Source organism: Ambystoma mexicanum, chromosome 3q (assembly GCF_040938575.1).
Source record: "Ambystoma mexicanum isolate Mex_15411 chromosome 3q, UKY_AmexF1_1, whole genome shotgun sequence".
Taxonomy (NCBI): domain Eukaryota; kingdom Metazoa; phylum Chordata; class Amphibia; order Caudata; family Ambystomatidae; genus Ambystoma; species Ambystoma mexicanum.
The window spans coordinates 336,181,389-336,200,176 of NC_090926.1; the positions used below are offsets into that span (position 1 = coordinate 336,181,389).

Sequence of the window (18,788 nt, forward strand, 5' to 3'; positions counted from 1 at the left end):
TCGAAATTCAGTTTCCTTTGAGATTTATCTGTTTTCCCATTTTCCTTTTACGGAGGTGGCTGGCCTCGTGAGCTAGCTAGTATTTCAGGTGAGGGGTAATGTTTATTCTCGAAGTGGTGTTTGACCTCGCGCCTGTCGCCAAGCTTTTAAGTATGTGTAGCTGTCCTGGTTACTTCTGTTGGACTCGTCGATCGCTAATCTTCTCTTGATTCGTATCATTTATTCCAGCATGATGACTGTAAGTGTCGGCAGCCTTGCAGTGTTTATTGTGCCAGTGATTTTGAGGCTTTTCTGCACTCGTTTCCTGTATCGCCCTCAGGGAAACACTTTTACAGTTGGAGGCTCTTGCTGGATGCGGCGTTGAGGGTTGAAAAGGGGGTCTAATCAGCGCCTCTTGGAGAGTTCCGGAGGTCGGTGCTGTGGGTTATAACGACCAGGGAGGTGATGCTTGAATGTTCGCTGGGTGGGCGCGTGTAAGCGAGAGACTCTGCGAAGGTAGGATGTTGTGCGCTTGTCTAGTTTATTGTCTTGCTGGTTTGCATGCACTGTACCTGGGCTCCGGGGATTGCTTCGTGGTGGAAGGAGCTTCTGCAGTATTCTGCCCACCGGGCTTCCCTCGCTGGCGCCTGAAGAGCACTCTTAGTATGTCGGGACTCCGACTGCAGCACCACGGACCGGAGGGGGGTGATGGCCCGGCCGCGTCTCCGCCGTGTCTCTCCTGCCGCCAGGGGCCGCAAGTTCCGGAGGCGCCGGTCCAGAGCCGGCCCGACCGCGGGGTCCACGAACTCCACCCGGTGTAGGGTGCCCTCGTTCCATCGCGGCGACTATCTCCCCTCGGCACTGGCGTGTTCAGTCTCGTGCATGCTCTGCTATTTTGTCTGATGTGGGGCTGGCGGGTTGGCAGAGGTCAGGCCGCACCAGGCTGCACCAGGCCACGAAGGGGCCACCGGGAGTTTCGTCGGGTGACTGGGCCTCGTTCACCGTGGAGGTCGTTTTCGGCGCCTGGACTGTCCCATTCCGTTTTTTCTTTGTGCTTGCCAGTCTTTCACCTTTAATGTGTGAAATACCATTGGATGAGTGCGGCAGTCCCAGGAAATCAGCAGGATTTTACAGGATACATTCAGGGCCGCGCGGGAGCTCACAGAGTTGTGGCCATCTTGGTCGGCTCTCTAGCGGCCTCTGTTCTTTACAATCATTGATTATGGGCTATAATGCATTCGTGAATGACCTTGGGTTGCAGGATAATGCATTTAAATCTGATGTTTTAGTTTGCCACTTGGATATACAGGATATCACTTGGATACCAAGGTTCCATTGATGGCTTTTGACTTTGATTATCTAGACATACAGTTTTGTCAGGTTTATCAAGTGGCACCCATATCTCTAAGCAAGAGACCAGGATGAGAAAAGCATTGGAGACATCTTTCGGCTTCTGAATATGTGCAAGGCCCAGCCTTGAACATGATCCTGGAGGTCTAGAATTCTAAAACCAAAGCAATAGCTAAGTATGGAGCTTCCCTCTTGGGTTTTTCGAAAACCACACCTCTACAAACCATGGAGAATTACTTCATAAAAAACTAATTGTCCGCCCCCGGTGTGCAGCTAAATTTGCAGTTCATTTATATCTGGGTCTTCACTTCCTAGGACATGGTGTGCTTCTTGACCCGGCCATTCATTGCTAATTGGCTACATATTTGGAATAATAAAAAAGCCAAACTAACTCATCACATTATTAAAGCTGTCCCTGAGATACTTGAAACAACTAGTGACTCACGTACTGGATTGCCATGAGTCCAATTCAATAATGAAACCTTTTAATTATGGATTCATTGTTTCATCATTTAATGCCATCTATGCCATCTAATATTTAACTTGGACTAACTATCTATATGAGAGATGTATCATCACAAGGTTTAATTGTACTCATCTCAGGTCAGTTACAGCTGCGTACGTGGTCAGGCTCCGTATCAGATGAAAATGGTTTAATATGTGATGCACCATCTGAGGATCTTTTGCACTTCATGTTTTTTTGCTGGGTCTATTCTGAAATCAGGTCCAAAACAGTGACACCTTTATCAAGAAGAGCAGGTTTTAGACAATGTCGCCCAGGTTTATGTTACCTATTAAGGCCTGGATCCACAGTGATTGGGTGGTTGGTATAGCTGTACTTGAGACAGGTATTACAAATTAGGAAACATTATATCTCTTTTTAAAAGTTGTAAATTATTGGTATTTTGTATTTTTTACCTGTTTTTATTGTCTGAGAGTGTATGTGTTATTGAGAGTTATTATGGGTTCCAGCATTCCAAAATATACTTTATTTGATTGATTGGTTATATGCAGCTTTTAATGCATTGCAGGAAAATGGTTTAACCAGTTTAATAAAATGCATCGGAAACAACATTTCTATAACATGCACATTCTTGCTCACACGTGTTAAACTCCAGCAGTGCACGAAGTAAACATTCTACCACAAACAGTTCCTTGTCAATTAATGTCTGTTAAGTTTTACAAGCACAGAATTAGAAAATCGTGTAAGTGCTGCAGCGACAGCTTGCTGAAATTCTGCTCACTGTTAGCTCAAGGGGCAGGTATTGTGACATCACAACTGTATCGTAATATGGCATGTGTTCCAACGGCTGGAACAGGTGGTAACGTTAAAGACCCGAGCGAAGCAAGGGTTTTTAACGGAGGGCCCCAGACCTTACCATCCGTTGCAGCCCTTGGAGCGGGTGGTTAACGCTGTTAGCACCCGTCCCATGGGCTGGGATGGGGCTAATTCAAAGTATTTTCTTTCTGTGAACGGGTGGTCTCGGGGCGTCCCGTTCACGGAAAGAAAAGACTGTTTAAAGATGGCTGCCATAGAATGGGAAGGCAGTGCTCTGTATGGAGCCCTTCTTCCCCTTCCATGCCAGCCATCCGAGGCGGAGCAAAGCGGAAGGAGCAGCAGTCGCCACTGCAATGATGCAAATGTGGAGGGGGAGGATTGTAAAAAAAGGAAACAGAGGGTGGGGGAAGTTGGCGGGTGGTTGAACCGGCCGTCAGGCCCTTGACACGTGGGCTGAGCTTGCAAGTTTCAGCCCATGTTTCTGGCCCCCTGATTGGCTTGCTCGCCCTGCAGGGTGCCAATACCTGATTACGGAGCGGTGGTGATGTTATTTTCTTTTTGTAGGTCAGTTGTAATGTCAAACTAGGCTGTAATAAGAAATGTATTTGCAGGCTTTACTACGGATATGGCAGACTGCCATGCATTATTTGTATAATGGCTACGGAAAATGCCCCGATTGGACAATACTGACTAAAGGGGTAGGCTCCACAGACACTCGGGAGGATAAGAGCTGTCAGTAAAACATCTGAAAAGCCTAACAAAACTGCTGTTCACATGGAGAACCCCACGTGAGTGTTCAGTACAAAGGTGCGCTATGACAGCTGAAGAAAGTTTGTAATGTCTTACACAGTATACACTTTTTAAAATGTGCATCTGAGCCTGAAACACAGTAACTCCACTGCATGGTGGCTTTGGCTTCACAGCTTGGATGTGGTTTCAAAGTGTTGGATGCGGGAGAGCTACCCAACGTGAACATAGTTAGTTGTATGGTTTCAGAAACACCTCAGAGTTGCACAGTCCGGCATGGCATCTGTAGTTTACTGCAATTGGCCGAGGTACACTGATTGACTGAAATGTGTGCTATTTATTGTTAACAGATTAGCATTAAAAAATAACCAACTGAGATATAAAACTGAGATAGAAAATACATCAACTAGGATATAAAAATAGGGACTCGTTACAGGGAGTCTCTAAAAGGAAGGAGCAATAGTGACCCCCTGCGCACTGTGATTATGCAAGGCCAGCCTTGAGCGATCACAGCATCATTGTGTTACTGTGGCACCAGCTACTTTGATTGGCCCAGACATTAGAAAACAACAAAGGGAAAAAGAGGAAAAATAAGCAAGGGCCCAACTGAGCTGTTAGACTCTAAATAATATTAATAATAATGTAATCAGTTGTACAATGTATCAGTTTCCATCAATTTTCCATCCAAAGGGATGTTTGACTGTTTCATTTATAACTACTGTACTGTTGCATAAAATGCTTTTAGCAGAACACACTGCCTTATTGTAATTTGTGATAATGTTTGTAGAGGGAATACAAACAGAAATCGGTATTGGACATCTAGGGGCAAGAACTAAGACATTGTAGCCCATGGATGGACTAGCTCTACAGTTAAGCATTGGCTACCTAAGCAGAAAAACTAGGATTGGCTGACTCCAGCGCCCTTCCCCGGCAGTAGTGTGTTTAGGGGCTGCTCTTCAGTGACGTATCTTGCTGTGGTTCTAGTCTCTGTTCAAGAGCTCCTTTGTTTAAGATACAAAATTATACTTCGTGTAAACTGATCAGACTATTATGTGCTTGGTGCCATCTTGGGATGCCACGGAGTGCCTACTCTACCAGGTGATGGGGAATAAAGAAATATATTGGTTGAAGGCTGCTCGCTGAGACAAAGGGACTAGTGTTACAGGAAAGGGTGCATTACGTGTCAGCCGATATTAAATGCTGATAACAAGTGCGGTATGCTGTTGACACACCCTTACATTCTATTAATACAACTAACGCAAGTTGAAAAATATATACCTTGAAAGAGTGTGTGTGCAAGTGCACGCGAGTATGCTTTTTGTTTGGTGAGGAAGGGCAACGCGGTGCACCAGCTTCATGAAAATGAAATAGTGACAATGCAGATAAAAATGCTGATCACAGATTCATGAAAGTGAAGTACAGTTGCAAAGCTGAAATACATTATGGGTGCCACTTTATGAAAATCCAATATAATGACAATGCTTACATATATTGTGGGTGCTACTTCATGAACGGGATTAATCCTAGCAATGCTGGAATACATTGAGGGCACATCATCATGAAAGTGATTTGCAATAGGATTAATTTGTATATTCTGGGCGCAATTACATCAAATATGTCTTTAGTGGCGATACAGGCATTGTTACCTGGGCAGTCTCAAGAAAGTGGGTCAAAGACTGATATGCAAATGGATATTTCTCCTCTTTAAAGGGTGCAGTGAGCTAAAACTTGGCTGTGGACCCTCCCGAGTGGAAGAAATTCCATGGCACAGGGTATTTGACCCATGTTCATTCTCAGTAGAGGGGCTCCCACAATCCTTTTCAATTTTGTGAAACTTGGGGTTTCAACCTAAGTAACCAAGGGTAATCCAGACGTGGAGCCCTTGTTCAGTGAGCGTTACAGAGGCTCAGCTTCACCTCACTGAAGATGCTCAATAAGGCTGAAACATGTGTCTGGGGTTGTTGATGGTACTCTTGTTCAGAGGAGAATTGCCTAGCATTTCCGTGCTGGACTGCCCTTGTGGTGAGACAAAGATTGATATGTAAATGGATAATTCTCCTCTGTGAATCGCGCAGTGAGCGAAAACATGGTTGTAGACCCTCCTGAGTGGAGGAAATTCCATAGAAAAGGGTATTTGACCCATGTTCGTTCTCAGTAGAGGGGCTCCCACACTCCTTTTCAATCATGAAAGTGATATACAGTGACAATGCTGAAATATATTGTGGGTGCAGCTTCATGAAAGACATCGACAGGGGCATGGCTGATATATATTGTGGATGCAGCATCACGAAAGTTATTTACAGTAGGAATGCCTGCATATATTGTCGGTGCAACTTCATCAAAGTTGTTCACATTGATAATGCAGGCATATATTGTGAGCTCAGCATCATAAAAGTGATTTACAATGGCAATGGTGGTATGTGTTGTGGACACAAGCGTCATGAACATTGTTTAGAATGATGCTCCTGTGTGCTTCTGGCGACCTAGCATCTATTTGAGTTTTTCATGAGGGAACACTAAGGAACCAATTGCGAACTGTATGGCTTTTTACATCATTTTTCTAACACATTTTGCTGTAAAATCCGCCATTTAAATCCATTATTTAAAATGTTGTCATGGGATGGGGGAGGAGTACCTCCATAATAAATATATAAGATTTTGGGCTTGCTGTCGTGCATGCTGATTTGGGGAGAAATGTGTGCCCATACACTGAAAATATTCCCCAGGAATGATTGGCCATTATTATTTACAATGCTGGACATGTTGTCCCCTCAGGAGCCACACCTGGCACCAAAAGCTGCCTCTGCCACTCCTTCCAAGGTTGTGAAACCACACACCATAGAGTCCTGAGGCCTTTTCACACTGCTACAAATTAGTAAACAACTGTGGTAGGTTGCACTATATAAAGCAAGTTGAGTGTACAAAAGGCTACTTCAATTACCACTTGAACAACTGTACATTTCTTCCACATCTGTGCATTTCTTCGACATAAATATGACGACTATTAATACACATCTTAAGCCCTTGTAGAAATGCACATCGTCATACAGCTCCTACAAGCGTCACTAAAACAATTGCACACCCTGCCTTCATTCCACAATAGAACATTTGCATAACATCTACACAGCGCTTCCTCAATTCATGCTAAAAGAAAATGCCTAACAATTTTACATTGTATCTTTAATCAAAGACAGCCACAAGGTAGAACACCTGCAGCTTGCTTCTTTGATTCATGCTAGAACCACTGAATCGTCAATCTATGTTTATAAAAACATAAATTATCTGTGCACTGCTTCTTGAACCTATTCTTAATGCCTTACATCACGTATGCACACTGCTTCATCAGCCCATGCTTTGGAGTGCTGTAAAATGTCTGAATACAATGCCTGTAATCCATTCTAGAATGAATGCATGACATCTGCACACGTCCTCTTCAATACGTGCTAGAACCACTACAACCTTGTTTCTATTTCCGGCTTCAATCGATGCATAATGTATGCATACTAAGAGCCTCAGCACGAGTGGTAACTGAAAAAACAGGCTGGAACTGTATGACCTAAACAGAATAGCGCCTCCCCATGGTTTTGAATGAATCCTAACCTCTGTAGGTATTTTTGGCAACCCCCTAGGGGAGTCTGTCATAGAGTGATCTAGTGCTCTGTCTCTGTGTGGACAAGAGTTGCATTGTCAGCTGCATGTTTCCTAATACCACCTCAGCTGTTGCTGACAGCAGAGCTAGCAGAGAACAACCAAAGGTGTCTTGAATTGGGGAAGAGGGGTGCTGTGTTTTCTTATGTTTAAAGGTAGAATGAGAGCAGCAGCGACAAAGGGACCCCGACCTGGAGGCTGGCCTGTTACTCTGAACCTTACATTGTCATTGCCTGTGTCCTGTAGTGATGTTGCCACCAGGGCTTATTGTCTGTATGGAGGGAAGTAAGGGTGGTGCAGATCGACTCTTTGGGGGGTACTCGGTATTTGACAGACTTTGTAAGGAACCAGGGGATCGGGCTGCAGGGCCGAATTTACTATTTTTTGTTAATTGTTTGAATTTGTGCATGTTGTACCAACTAATAGATGTTATGCATGCAAAATGAAGCATTGCCCTGGTTCTCAAAGAAGAAACAGATTGTTGGTTTTAATATGAGTGCGACCTTTTCCTGCTAGGAAGGACATTCTATGCGACATAATATTGTGTATTTTCGGAAAGAGAAGCTATTTTAAAAAAAAAAAGAAAATGATTGAATTGTTTTAACATTGTAAACTGGCACTTTTTAAAATTACACAATGTCAATTTCTAATAATCACTTCCAATATATATTTTTGGCATACTAAGAAAGTCACACTGTTCTTACTGGGCAAAACACATTGCCAAACATAGAATAATGATATACATTATTTTCTGATAGATGGTGATTATTTCACACTTGTCAGTCTGACACACTCCTATTGATCTCTTTCGAAATACCACTATGAGAAAGTGGAAGGGGTAAAATACCACCAATGATGGTTCCTGGCTGCTTTGCAGAAAATCAGGTAACATTTGAATTTTTTGAAAAAGTGGTTTTGTATTGTCATATGGTTTAAATTAAAACTTAAACACATATCCATATGATTATGAACATATCATCACAGTACAAGACCCATAAAAATGTCCTTATATCTTACCAAGTATTACATCAATTTAATTTAAAACACGACACAGAGCAGTGACTAACGAGACATTCTTCCCCCACATAAGTCTGGACTGAAACAAATTCTTTGTAGAAGCTATACCATAACATTATAAAATATCTTTTGCCTATGTGAAAGTAGAGAGGGACATTCCATAACCCAGTGTTGTGCCGTCTCCAACAAGTCCATGGCCTTACAGAACCGAAGTGACACTGTGTTGTCTGGTAAATTTGTAGTAATCCAATAAATCATCCCTTTTCTTCGTATCCAGTCGTTTTAGTTTAAATTGCATGTATACACTACACCCAGTGTAGTGTCATCTCCAACAAGTCCATGGCTTTACCGAACCGAAGTGACACTGTGTTGTCTGGTAAATTTGTAGTAATCCAATAAATCATCCCTTTTCTTCGTATCCAGTCGATTTAGTTTAAATTGCATGTATACACTACACAGTTTGTTACATGGAAACCGAATCAGGTAATGTGAAAGTTGAAATCTCTTGTGTGGGAATTTCGCATACTCTGTGTACAAAGAAAAGGTGTGCAGCAATTCAAGAGTCTGCGACCAGTTGTATCTAAATAGCTTAAATTTGGTCTTTCCTGGATGTTAAGTTCGTCTTTGGAGGACTCGATGCATGTCAATAGGTCCTGCATCCTGGACTTAAAAGAATCTAGTGAGTGAACAGACAAGTCTTTCATCATTTTCTGCAAATCAAGGAGAGGGAGTTATCCAGAGGTTGCAACCTTTTTGTATAATTCAACAATTGTCTCCAGTCATATTGAGCTTTTAATGAGACCAAATTCAGTTCATGACGGATAATAGAGTTAGGTATAGAAAGAGCCAATCCCAAAACCTTTTTCCACAGTAGACCCTGTAGAACGTTCAAATGATCTCCCAAATCCGATATAGCGAAGTCCAACCCAAATAACAAGACCGGCTCAACTTTAGCAAGATAGTAATTCAGAGCTGGTGAAAGGGAAAATGTGCACAGCTTAGACAATAAACGTTTCAACTGAGGGATGGCGTAAGCTTTACTTTGAGGGAGGCTCTGCACATTGTAATGGAGGAAGAATTCGTTAAGTTGTATCCTAGGTACCTTACTGCAGGTACCCTTTCAACTCTCTCATTAACAATTGACAACCACATCGATTTAGGTTTCGTTCTTTTGCACAAATCACAACCTTTGATTTGGAGCCATTCCCCTGTAAGTTGTTATTTACGGCATATTGATGAAACAGGTTCAACTTTGACTGTAACCCCATAGGATACTATCAAAAAAGATTATGTCATCTGCGAAGGCAAGCCAGTGTATCCTCAGATTACTCATGTTACTGCCCCTCCATAGCTCATTAATGTCGTTCACATAAATGTTGTTAAGGGTGGAGGACAAAATACACCCCTGTCTAAGTTCCAATTCTACAGGAATTGCCCTCATCATAATCCATTCCTGTGTAATTCTGGTCTTAAGAGAAGTGCCATTTGTTGCATGGAATTTCAGGGGTACGTTAAAATTCAACATCTTTGACCATAAAATGGAACACACTACACAATCAAAGGCAAAGGACATATCCAGGGAAGCCATATAGATTGACCCCACACACCCCCGGGTGGTTGCATGTAACAAGTGAGCCAAAATAGTCGCATTAAGAGGTGTTCCCATGTTCTGTCGAAAGCCTGTTTAAAAACGAGACAGAATTTCAGAATGTCGCAAGGCTAGGTTGAAGTCCCTTATTAAAAGAATAGCGAAACCCTTACTAATAGCATTTAGAAGGTTTATCAATGGCCACTTTTTAAAAATCGGGATGATGATAGATTGGGACCATAAGGGGGGAATTCTATGAGATCTAAATATGTGGTCGAAGCAAGGTATTGAAAGCTCCAACCACAAAGTCGGGGGCTGCTTCAAAACAAATGGTGGAATGCCGTCTGGGCCCAGAGCCCTAAAAGGCTTCCGTTTTGCAATAGCCAATAGGATATCCTCCTCTCAGCATAAACATGGTCCTGACTCTATAGGACACTGTTTAGGATCTTCCAATACCCTGAGCTCCCTTGGTAGAAGGAATTTTTGGTTGAAAAATCCACTAATACAGGCTCCACAACAGAACAGTCTAAATGAGGTTGGGTACCCCCTATCCCTTGATTGATACGTAGCCAAAATTGTCGAGCATTCTAATCCAGTAGATATTTTAGAACAATTTGGTTATCATTCATATAGAAATCATGTCTCATTGATTTAACAAAGTTCTTGTGGCGTTGGCAGGTGGACCTTTTAGTTGAAATAAAGAAATTAGGCAATATCCCCTCTGTTTAAGGTGTTTTAGGCTCATGCGCTTATCTCTCTTTGATCTAGCAATTCTTGCATCATACTGATGGCAGATATTCCTTTTGGACAACCCCACACCCTCGCAGGTGATCCGTTTAATGCAAGACATTAAAATCAAGTATAAATCAGACAATTTAGAAGAAAGTGGCCTGGACACCTCATCACTCCCGCTGGCCTCCACCAAAGCAGCACTGACGAGATGTGTGAACTTTTTGCTCGATCTATCATTCCATCTCACTGTGAGGCCTCCCCTATCCACAGATGCCCATGCCAAGGACGGATTCAACTCATGTGTGGAGTGGGTAAAGCTGATATCAAAGTAAATCATCAAATGATCACCCGAGAGGGGATCAGGAATGAAAAGGGGCCCACATTTAGATGGTAATTGCAGAGACACAAACAAATAATCTATCCATGAGGATGCCAGTCCCCTATGCTATGTAAATGTGCATGGCAGCCTTGCGGGCTGCATCTCCACTTGGAGCAATTCCCAATCAGCCAAGAAAAAACCCCACGCAACCCCCCTATTGGAGGTAGTTTGTGTAGCCTGAGGAATAGCCCCAATGGAGTTTAGTCTCACCCCCTCCGCACAATCCAAGTTGAAGTCGCCCCCTACAATTATGGCATGCTCATGTCCCTCTAACAGCCAAGATTCAAATATTTCCAACAGGATCTCATGGACGACCATCATATTTTGTCTTACATGGTTCCAGTAAACATTGAACGACAATAGTTTAGACCTTGTGATATAATCAGTAAGAGTACCTGCCAAGACTCCCTTAGAAAGGTGCAACAAATCCGATTGCAGGTTTAGGGCACCATCAATAACTAAAACCAAACCCCCACTCGGTCACCCCTTGTTGGCTCGGGTGGGCGGAGAGGTAAATGTGCAGTATTCTGTAAGGTCAAAATGCAATATTGCCATTGTTTCCTGGAAAAAAAAGGACATTAGCCGTTTTCAACAATTCTGAGTTTACAAACATCTTTTGCATATTTGTAAATCCACATACATTCCATCACAGAAACTTGATGGAAGTGGGGTTAGGGTTGGGTCAGACCCTGTCTTATTACAGAAAAGGTCTTAAGTGCTGACTCAATCCATGACCAGTCCTGTCCGTCCCTAAAGATGTTCGGAATCTGGTCAATTGCCACTGCTGAGGGGGCCTAATCTGGATTCTTATTGTCAGAGGTTAGAGGCGTCCCTAGTAATCCCATTAAGGGAGTCCGTGTAAAAGACTTTGCTTCTTCCGCTGTGTTCAACTTGTGCAGTTCATAACCTAAAGATTTTAAGTTTGTACGCTGCTCCCAAGCCAGGTTGGAAATTATAATTGAGTGAAAGTAAGAAAACATTCTGTTGTTGGGTGTTACTGAAAGAGAGATAAAATCAATATCATCTGACTGTAGAGACCTCAACTGTTTAAAGATTCCCAAATGTTTGGTTCTATTTAGGTGTTTTATTCCCTCATTTTGTATGGTATATTACCAACTCATGATCTTCGAGGGGTAGCATTCAATAACATTTGAAACTTGTCCCATGTGTGCAATTACCACATTAGGGTTAGTAACATCCTCAACGGTTATACATTGACTCGGAAAACCTATTGAGAGACCTTCAGTGTTAACCTCCTGATTAGGTATGCCCCCAATTGCCCTAGTAGAGAAAGCACTGTTAGTGTAGGATTGCAAAAAATAGGTCATTTTCATTTGTTGGCCCTTCATGCGACTCAAGGTAAGTCTTGAAGTAGGGGGCAAAGAACTCAATAAGCCTGAGAGAGGATTTATTCTCTCCCTCCCTCTGTAGTATTCCCTCCCGAGAAGTAGAGTTAGAATTTGTGCTGACATCCTTAGTTGCCCGAAAGGGTACACAGCTGTCAGACCAATTGTTGTCTAGAACACTTTCCGCTGCTCCTGCCCCAGATTACTGCTGCAGTGAATCTCTCATGTTCTACTGGGACTATCCCTTTGGTGTTGAAGTGTGCCACAGTGATTCCCCTTTTGAAAAAGCTGACTCTTGGCCCACTTCTTCCTTCTAATTTCCACCCCATTTCTCTTTTACCCTTCTTCATGAAGTTACTTGAGTCCCTGGTGTTTTCTTTACTGGTCAAATTTTGCGAGTCCATGGTTATGCTCAACATGTTCCAATCAGGCTTTAGACCAGGCCGAGGCACTGAGACTGTTCTGGTCTCAGTGCTAGATGATCTGACGCTTATTGCTGATCAGGGTGGAGAGGCAGCTTTGATCCTCTTGGATCTCTCGGCCACATTTGACACCATAAATCACGCCATCCTGATCAGTCGGCTGTCAGCGGCTGGCATGACGGCTGCTGTCTTCTTGTGGTTTCGCTCTTTTTTATCTGACCAGTCCCAGCAACTGCTACTTCAACCCTTTCTTACCGCAGTTGCAGCTGTACTGTGTGGGGTTCCGCAGGGCTCTGCCCTGTCCACCACACTGTCCAACATCTACATTCAGTCTCTGATCGCTCTAATACGCTACCACGGCTTTAGATGCTATTCATAAGATGACGATTTACAGATCTTAGTCCGGCTTGACGTACCCCATCCGTCCAATGAAACTCAGCTGCTGGACTGCCTTTCTGCCATGGGATGCTGGATGAGTGAGAATTGGCTAAAGCTTAACGGTGATGAGACAGAGGTCATGATTGTGGGGGCCGATACTGTTCCCTCACTTTGGACATTGTCCTTCTGGCCATCTGCGTTGGGTATTTTTTTCCGGGGCTGGTCCCCACTGTTAAAAACATGGCTGGTAAATTATCGGCCCTGGCTTTCCAGGTTGGTTCGGTTTGCCAGGCTGCCCATTTTCAACTTAAAATACTCAGGAAGGTTTTGCCTTATATTCTGCTTCATTTGCGTGCCCCAGTAGTCTCTGCCCCGGTTATCAGTAGAATTGAATATTGTAACTACTTATATCTGGCACAGCCAGATGACCTAATCCATCGTTTATAGGTGTTACAAAATTCTGCTGCTCGCCTCTCCACTGATTCTCCGAACCGGGAGCACATTTCACCTGTTCTCAGGTCTCTCCATTGGCTCCCAGTAGCTAAGCGTGTGTCCTTCAAATCCCTCTGCTTAGTGCATAGGGATTTTTATGCTGCTGGTCTGGAATATTTGCAGTTGAAATTTCAACCCTATGTTCCTGCTCGTGCCCTGCGTTCGTCTGACCGTTCCCTCCTGGCTGTCCCTAGAGTCCATTATGCAAGACTGGGAGACTGTTCTTTTTCGGTTAGAGCTGCCATGTTGTGGAATGCCCTGCCGATTGCCCTTCGGACCTGTCCGATTCATATACACTTCAGGAAAGCTTTGAAAACCCTGTTTTCTAGGTCCCTGCTTTTGCTGTATCTTAGTTTCAGTCTTAGCGTCAGGTTGCCTTTTTGGTGTTGGTTGCGCTGTACCTCGGTACAAAAAAATTTAACATAACATAACACTTCCTTCAGACGCCCCCTGGCGAGAAGTTAGTGTAGCTGTAGCCTGGCACCCCTTTGTGGCCCCACAGATGACATATGCACTAAGTTGTTGCCCCTGTCTCGAATGTCCTGAGTATTCAGGTCAATTATTTCGTCAGACATAGGAAGTTTGTGTAGGCACTTGAGGGAGGGATTCCGGCTATTTAATGAAAGTGTCGGCTGATTTATTGACTTCTTTTTTTTCCCTGCCATTAGGCTTCTTTTTGCATTTATCATTGGTGATAAGGGGGGCCATAAAGCAAACTCTTTCCTCTTCCCATACACTCCTATTTAACACAGGGACAGGAGAGTCAAAGAGAACAGGTGAAGTGTTCAATCTGGAGACACATTCCAGCAACGGTGCAGGAGAATTAGGAGCTTGACTGATAATCAAAGAGTCCATCCGTAGGCCCTCCCCGTTCCCAGATAGTACATTTACATTATTACCATTAAGAGAAGCATTGTTCTACTGGCCAAGCAAACCCATATGGGGCCTTTGCCCCAAGTTATCCACAGCAGTTATCAAATAACTCTCCAAAGTAGAATATTTTGCTAAGTTGTTTAAGACAATGTATTTAATGTCACATAGTCTCAGATCAGAAGCGACTCTAGTACTAAATGTAAGGTCGAGATGGACGCCAGCCCTAGAGAATCCACCCTAGCAAGCAACTCCGATTGTCTGCTTAGATAGTATTTCTTGGCATAAAAAATCTGTGTTGCTCTGATTTTGACGAGTCGCCAAAGCAAATACTCTAACTGCAACCTGGTGCCAAGGTAAGGTGGCCGTGTCCCCGCTCAAATCCTTTGCAGATGCGAGGCCGTCTTCGTTGACCTGTGAAACCTCCATTGCCCTGCATAATTTCAAAAAAGATTCATCAAGGACCATTGAGTTCTCCAAGGACAGGGAAGGGTCTTGCTGTTGTCCAACCCAACAAACCTCCCTTTCAGTTAAAGATCCTTGTTTACCCGCATCTGATAGCGCTTGAGGGAATAACAATGCTCTAGGCATCTGTTACTCCATACGCAAGACCTGTGCCTAGGTAACCCCTTTATTAAGAGCCTCTGGTGCCACGGCTATGGGTGAAGAGGGGCACAAATCTAGAGTCACAGGGTGCAATGACAATGCTTCAATAGAAGCAGCCCCCAACGTGGAGGAAATCAATGCCTGTGCATGTTGACTGAATCCTCCCAGAGCAAGCACAAAGAACCTGCCTCTCTGTGTGCCACATTGAGGATAGAGAGGGTCTCCTGCCCCCTATTCCTGCTCCGCAGAGCAGCTGCCATCAGAGAAAAGAGGAGAAGGAAAACGTTGTACGTGTGCCCTCTATTACAAGAAAGTACGTGCACCTGGGCTATCAGTCAGACTCCTGACCGACAATCCCCAATACTGTAAAAAAAAAAGCAGACTAGTCAATAGCGCAAGCAATTGCCTTCCTCTCGTGTACAATCCTCCATTACAGGCTCTGTAAGAGTGGGTTTCACGCGTGTGTTAGTTTCTTACCACTTATAGTAACCGAGCTGGTGCAGCAATGACTCCAAGCCCCTTGCACCCTCCACCAAACACAAAACACACAGCTTCGCAAACCACACCATGCGCTGCACCGGTGTGGTGTCTTTATGTAACTGCACCTTATTATGAGAAGTACAGCATGTAGAAAGACTGGAGGGCTAGTGCTCTGTAGCGTAGATCAAAGCAAGTGCTTGTAACACTGTAACATGACATGAAACACACACCTTCGCACACCGCGCCGGTGTGGTGTCTTTATGGAACTGCACCTTCGGATGAGAAGTAGAGTGCATAGGAAGACTGGAGGGCTAGTTCTCTGGAGCGTAGATCAAAGCAAGTCCTCGTAACACTTTAACACGACACGAGACACACTGCGCTATGCGCTGGTGTGGTATCTTTATGGAACTGCACCTTCTGTTGAGAAGTAGAGCATGTAGAAAGACCGTAGGGCTAGCTCTCTGGAACGTAGATCAAAAAAAGTCCTTGTAACATGTTAACACACCACAAAACACACAGCTTCGCACACCACACTGGTGTGGTGTCTTTATGTAACAGCACCTTGTGATGAGAAGTTGAGCATGTACAAAGACTGTAGGGCTAGTGCTCTGGAGCGTAGATCAAAGCAAGTCCTTGAAACACTGTAACATGACATGAAACAGACAGCTTCTCACACGCGCCACGCTCCGCGCCAGTGTGGTATCTTTATGGAGCTGCACCTTCTGATGAAAAGTAGATCATGTAGAAAGACTGAAGGGCTATCCCTCTGGGGTGTAGATCAAAGCAAGTCCTTGTAACATTACACAAAACACACAACTTTGCACACTGCGCTGCGCTTCATGCTGGTGTGGTGTCTTTTTGTAACTCCACCATCTGATGGTAAGTAGAGCATGTAGAAAGACGACTGGAAGGCTAGCGCTCTGGAGCATAGATCAAAGCAAATCCTTGTAACACTGTAACTTGACAAGAAACACACAGTTTTGCATACCTCTCAAGGAGCATTTTGGGAAAATAAGAATGACCACAGATCTTTATAGTTGACAGATATGTCTGTGATAAAAGGGCTGTACATTGGAATCAAAAGGTACATAATGCACACTTGGCTCGGTGCTCATTTAATTTTTCACAACAATCCCCTTGATATTAAAGTATAACTACGAACCATATACACTCATTCAGACAACCTCAGCTAAAATGGCTGACATCTATTACGTCATGGAGTCCAATAGTCATCTTTCTGCATGTTTCCATATATAATGTGTCCTCTCTCCAAAAGTGAGACCCTTGTAGAATTTTAAAAGAGAAGTGGCTGAGAGGGGAAACCGGGTCTCATGCTAAGGATGTCTGTCCAAATAGGGTTGTGTACATGTCCAGTGCTTAATGGAGAGGCACCCACAAAGAATTAAAAATATAGGATACGTTTGAATGCAACCCATGAGGTTCCCATAGAATTAATAAATGCTAGGATCAGCCACATTGTCAATAAAGAACACTCAATTCATTGATGGTGGAAGAATGACAGGCTGAGTCAACCATGACAAGATTTAAACCAGTGATTTACAGGTAGCATATAAAGTTAGGCAACATCTGATCTCAGGGAGATCAACAAGCGTCACTTATTACGAAGCACATCCTTTCCTTAATGAAATGAACATCTGTCAGATGCTCACTGCCCTCCTTAGTGTGATGCCTACACACACTCAGTAAGATGCCCAATGTTTCTTCAATCTTACAATTAGATATCATCGAATACGCAGGGGACTGATGCATCTGTGCATAGTGGCGGCAGTGTTATGAATGGCTGCAAATTACTCTCACTCTGTAATCAACCCCTAACCTTCCCTTTCCAATGCATGCTTTGAAACCATTTGCTCTGGAAATACAGCGCGATACAAACATATAAAATAAATAAAACATTTGGAAAAAATCAAAAACACAAAGAAAGGAAACAAAAAAACAGATGGGAAACTGAAGTAAGGGAAATAGTAAGGGGACATATCAATGGCTATTGTGGGGTCACGCCTGTTTTCATAAGCAACAACGAGGGGTGGGCAACTTTGGCCAGAACTCAAACGAAATCTGAGTAGCTCTAGTTCCTGAGACTTTGAACTTTTCTCCAGAAAAAATTGAGGTCACCCATGGGTAAAAAATGAGGGTCCTGCAAGGGAGGTCAAGCTCCTTCCACCCCCAACAGGGGCCTATAACATGGTCCGCCTGAGGCCCGGCCCCACTAAGGCACTGGGGCATGTTATAAAAGAAATTCAATTTCCAGCAATCTTGGTCTTCAAATTGAAAATAGGTCTGAACCATTCATTGGCTGCTGGTGTTGGGGTAGGGTGTCCATTGGAAGCAGTTTCGCAGGTCACTTCCGGAAGAGTTTGCTCGTCCGCATCAAGAGAAAGTGAACGGAAAAAAAAGAGCGAACTTACACTTAAACAATGAGCAAGCATTAACGGGGTGCAGGTGGGGCAGGGGCATTGTCAGCCATTTCACTGATACTCATCCCAATCTTGCGATGCAACAGCTGAGAAGTCCTTACCTGAAATGGATACTTGTAGTTGCAGGGGATGCTCAGGTCACTCTTCACAATTTCAACGCACTTGATGTGGGACAGCTCAATGGAACCTTTCAGAGTGCGCTTTTTCTAATGAGGGAGAAACCATTCGCTAGTTACTCAACATAAGCTTATGCAAGAATACATATTTTCTTAATACACTATACAATAATTCATAGTAATTCATTAATCTTCATATTATATGTTAAAATCTAATTAGCTAACATATTAAATATGCGATTCAACATTTAAAAGATTCCTAAAATCAAGCGTTCAATTAATCGATCTTTTAGGTCAAAAGTTGCCACATATAATATAAATTACAGCTTACATCCACATTTTCTCCTGAATAAATATATGCCCAAGATTGGTCTTCCCGTATATTACCAAATCCCTTTAAACCACCATATCTTTTGTTGTAAATGTCTGTCAGTTTAGGGTAGCCCTTTAAAAGATATGTAGCGGTCTCTATCTCCAAATGGCATAATCTACATAACCTTTCCTGTTTGGGAATGCCCAGCCAGGCACCCAAGTAGGAATCTTCTCACCTTCACATTTTGAATGTTAATAATATACTTGGCCAGAGTGTCTATTGTGAAGCCCTGTTTAACATAGTTAACAAAGGTGGATGTTTCCCCTAGTTCTCTCAGATACGCATTTATTTGCACACAATTGCATTGTAGAGTTTGACCGCCTGACGAATGCCTAGGAGTTTCCACATCTTTCTTGTTTATATAATGTTTTATTGGTTACACGTCAATCATACAGTTAAAAAAAACACACATATGTCAACTAAAATAAACCTTTAACGTTCAACTCATTAAAAAAGATATTTTCTTCGCCGGACCTCACATCCTACAGATTATCTATGATCCCCCACCTTCAAACCTCTTCATCTATGGACAATAATTGAACCAGCAT

The 18,788-nt window shown here is 43.3% G+C and overlaps 1 protein-coding gene across 1 annotated transcript in view; it reads right to left on the minus strand.

Annotated features, from left to right (window-relative positions):
- The window catches only part of ITK (IL2 inducible T cell kinase), a 496,552-nt gene that overhangs the window by 403,509 nt on the left and 74,255 nt on the right, over positions 1-18,788 (minus strand). Inside the window, exon 2 of the mRNA XM_069653933.1 lies at positions 17,853-17,957. Coding sequence (XP_069510034.1) covers positions 17,853-17,957 — 105 coding nt within the window. The remainder of the gene's footprint in view (positions 1-17,852; positions 17,958-18,788) is intronic.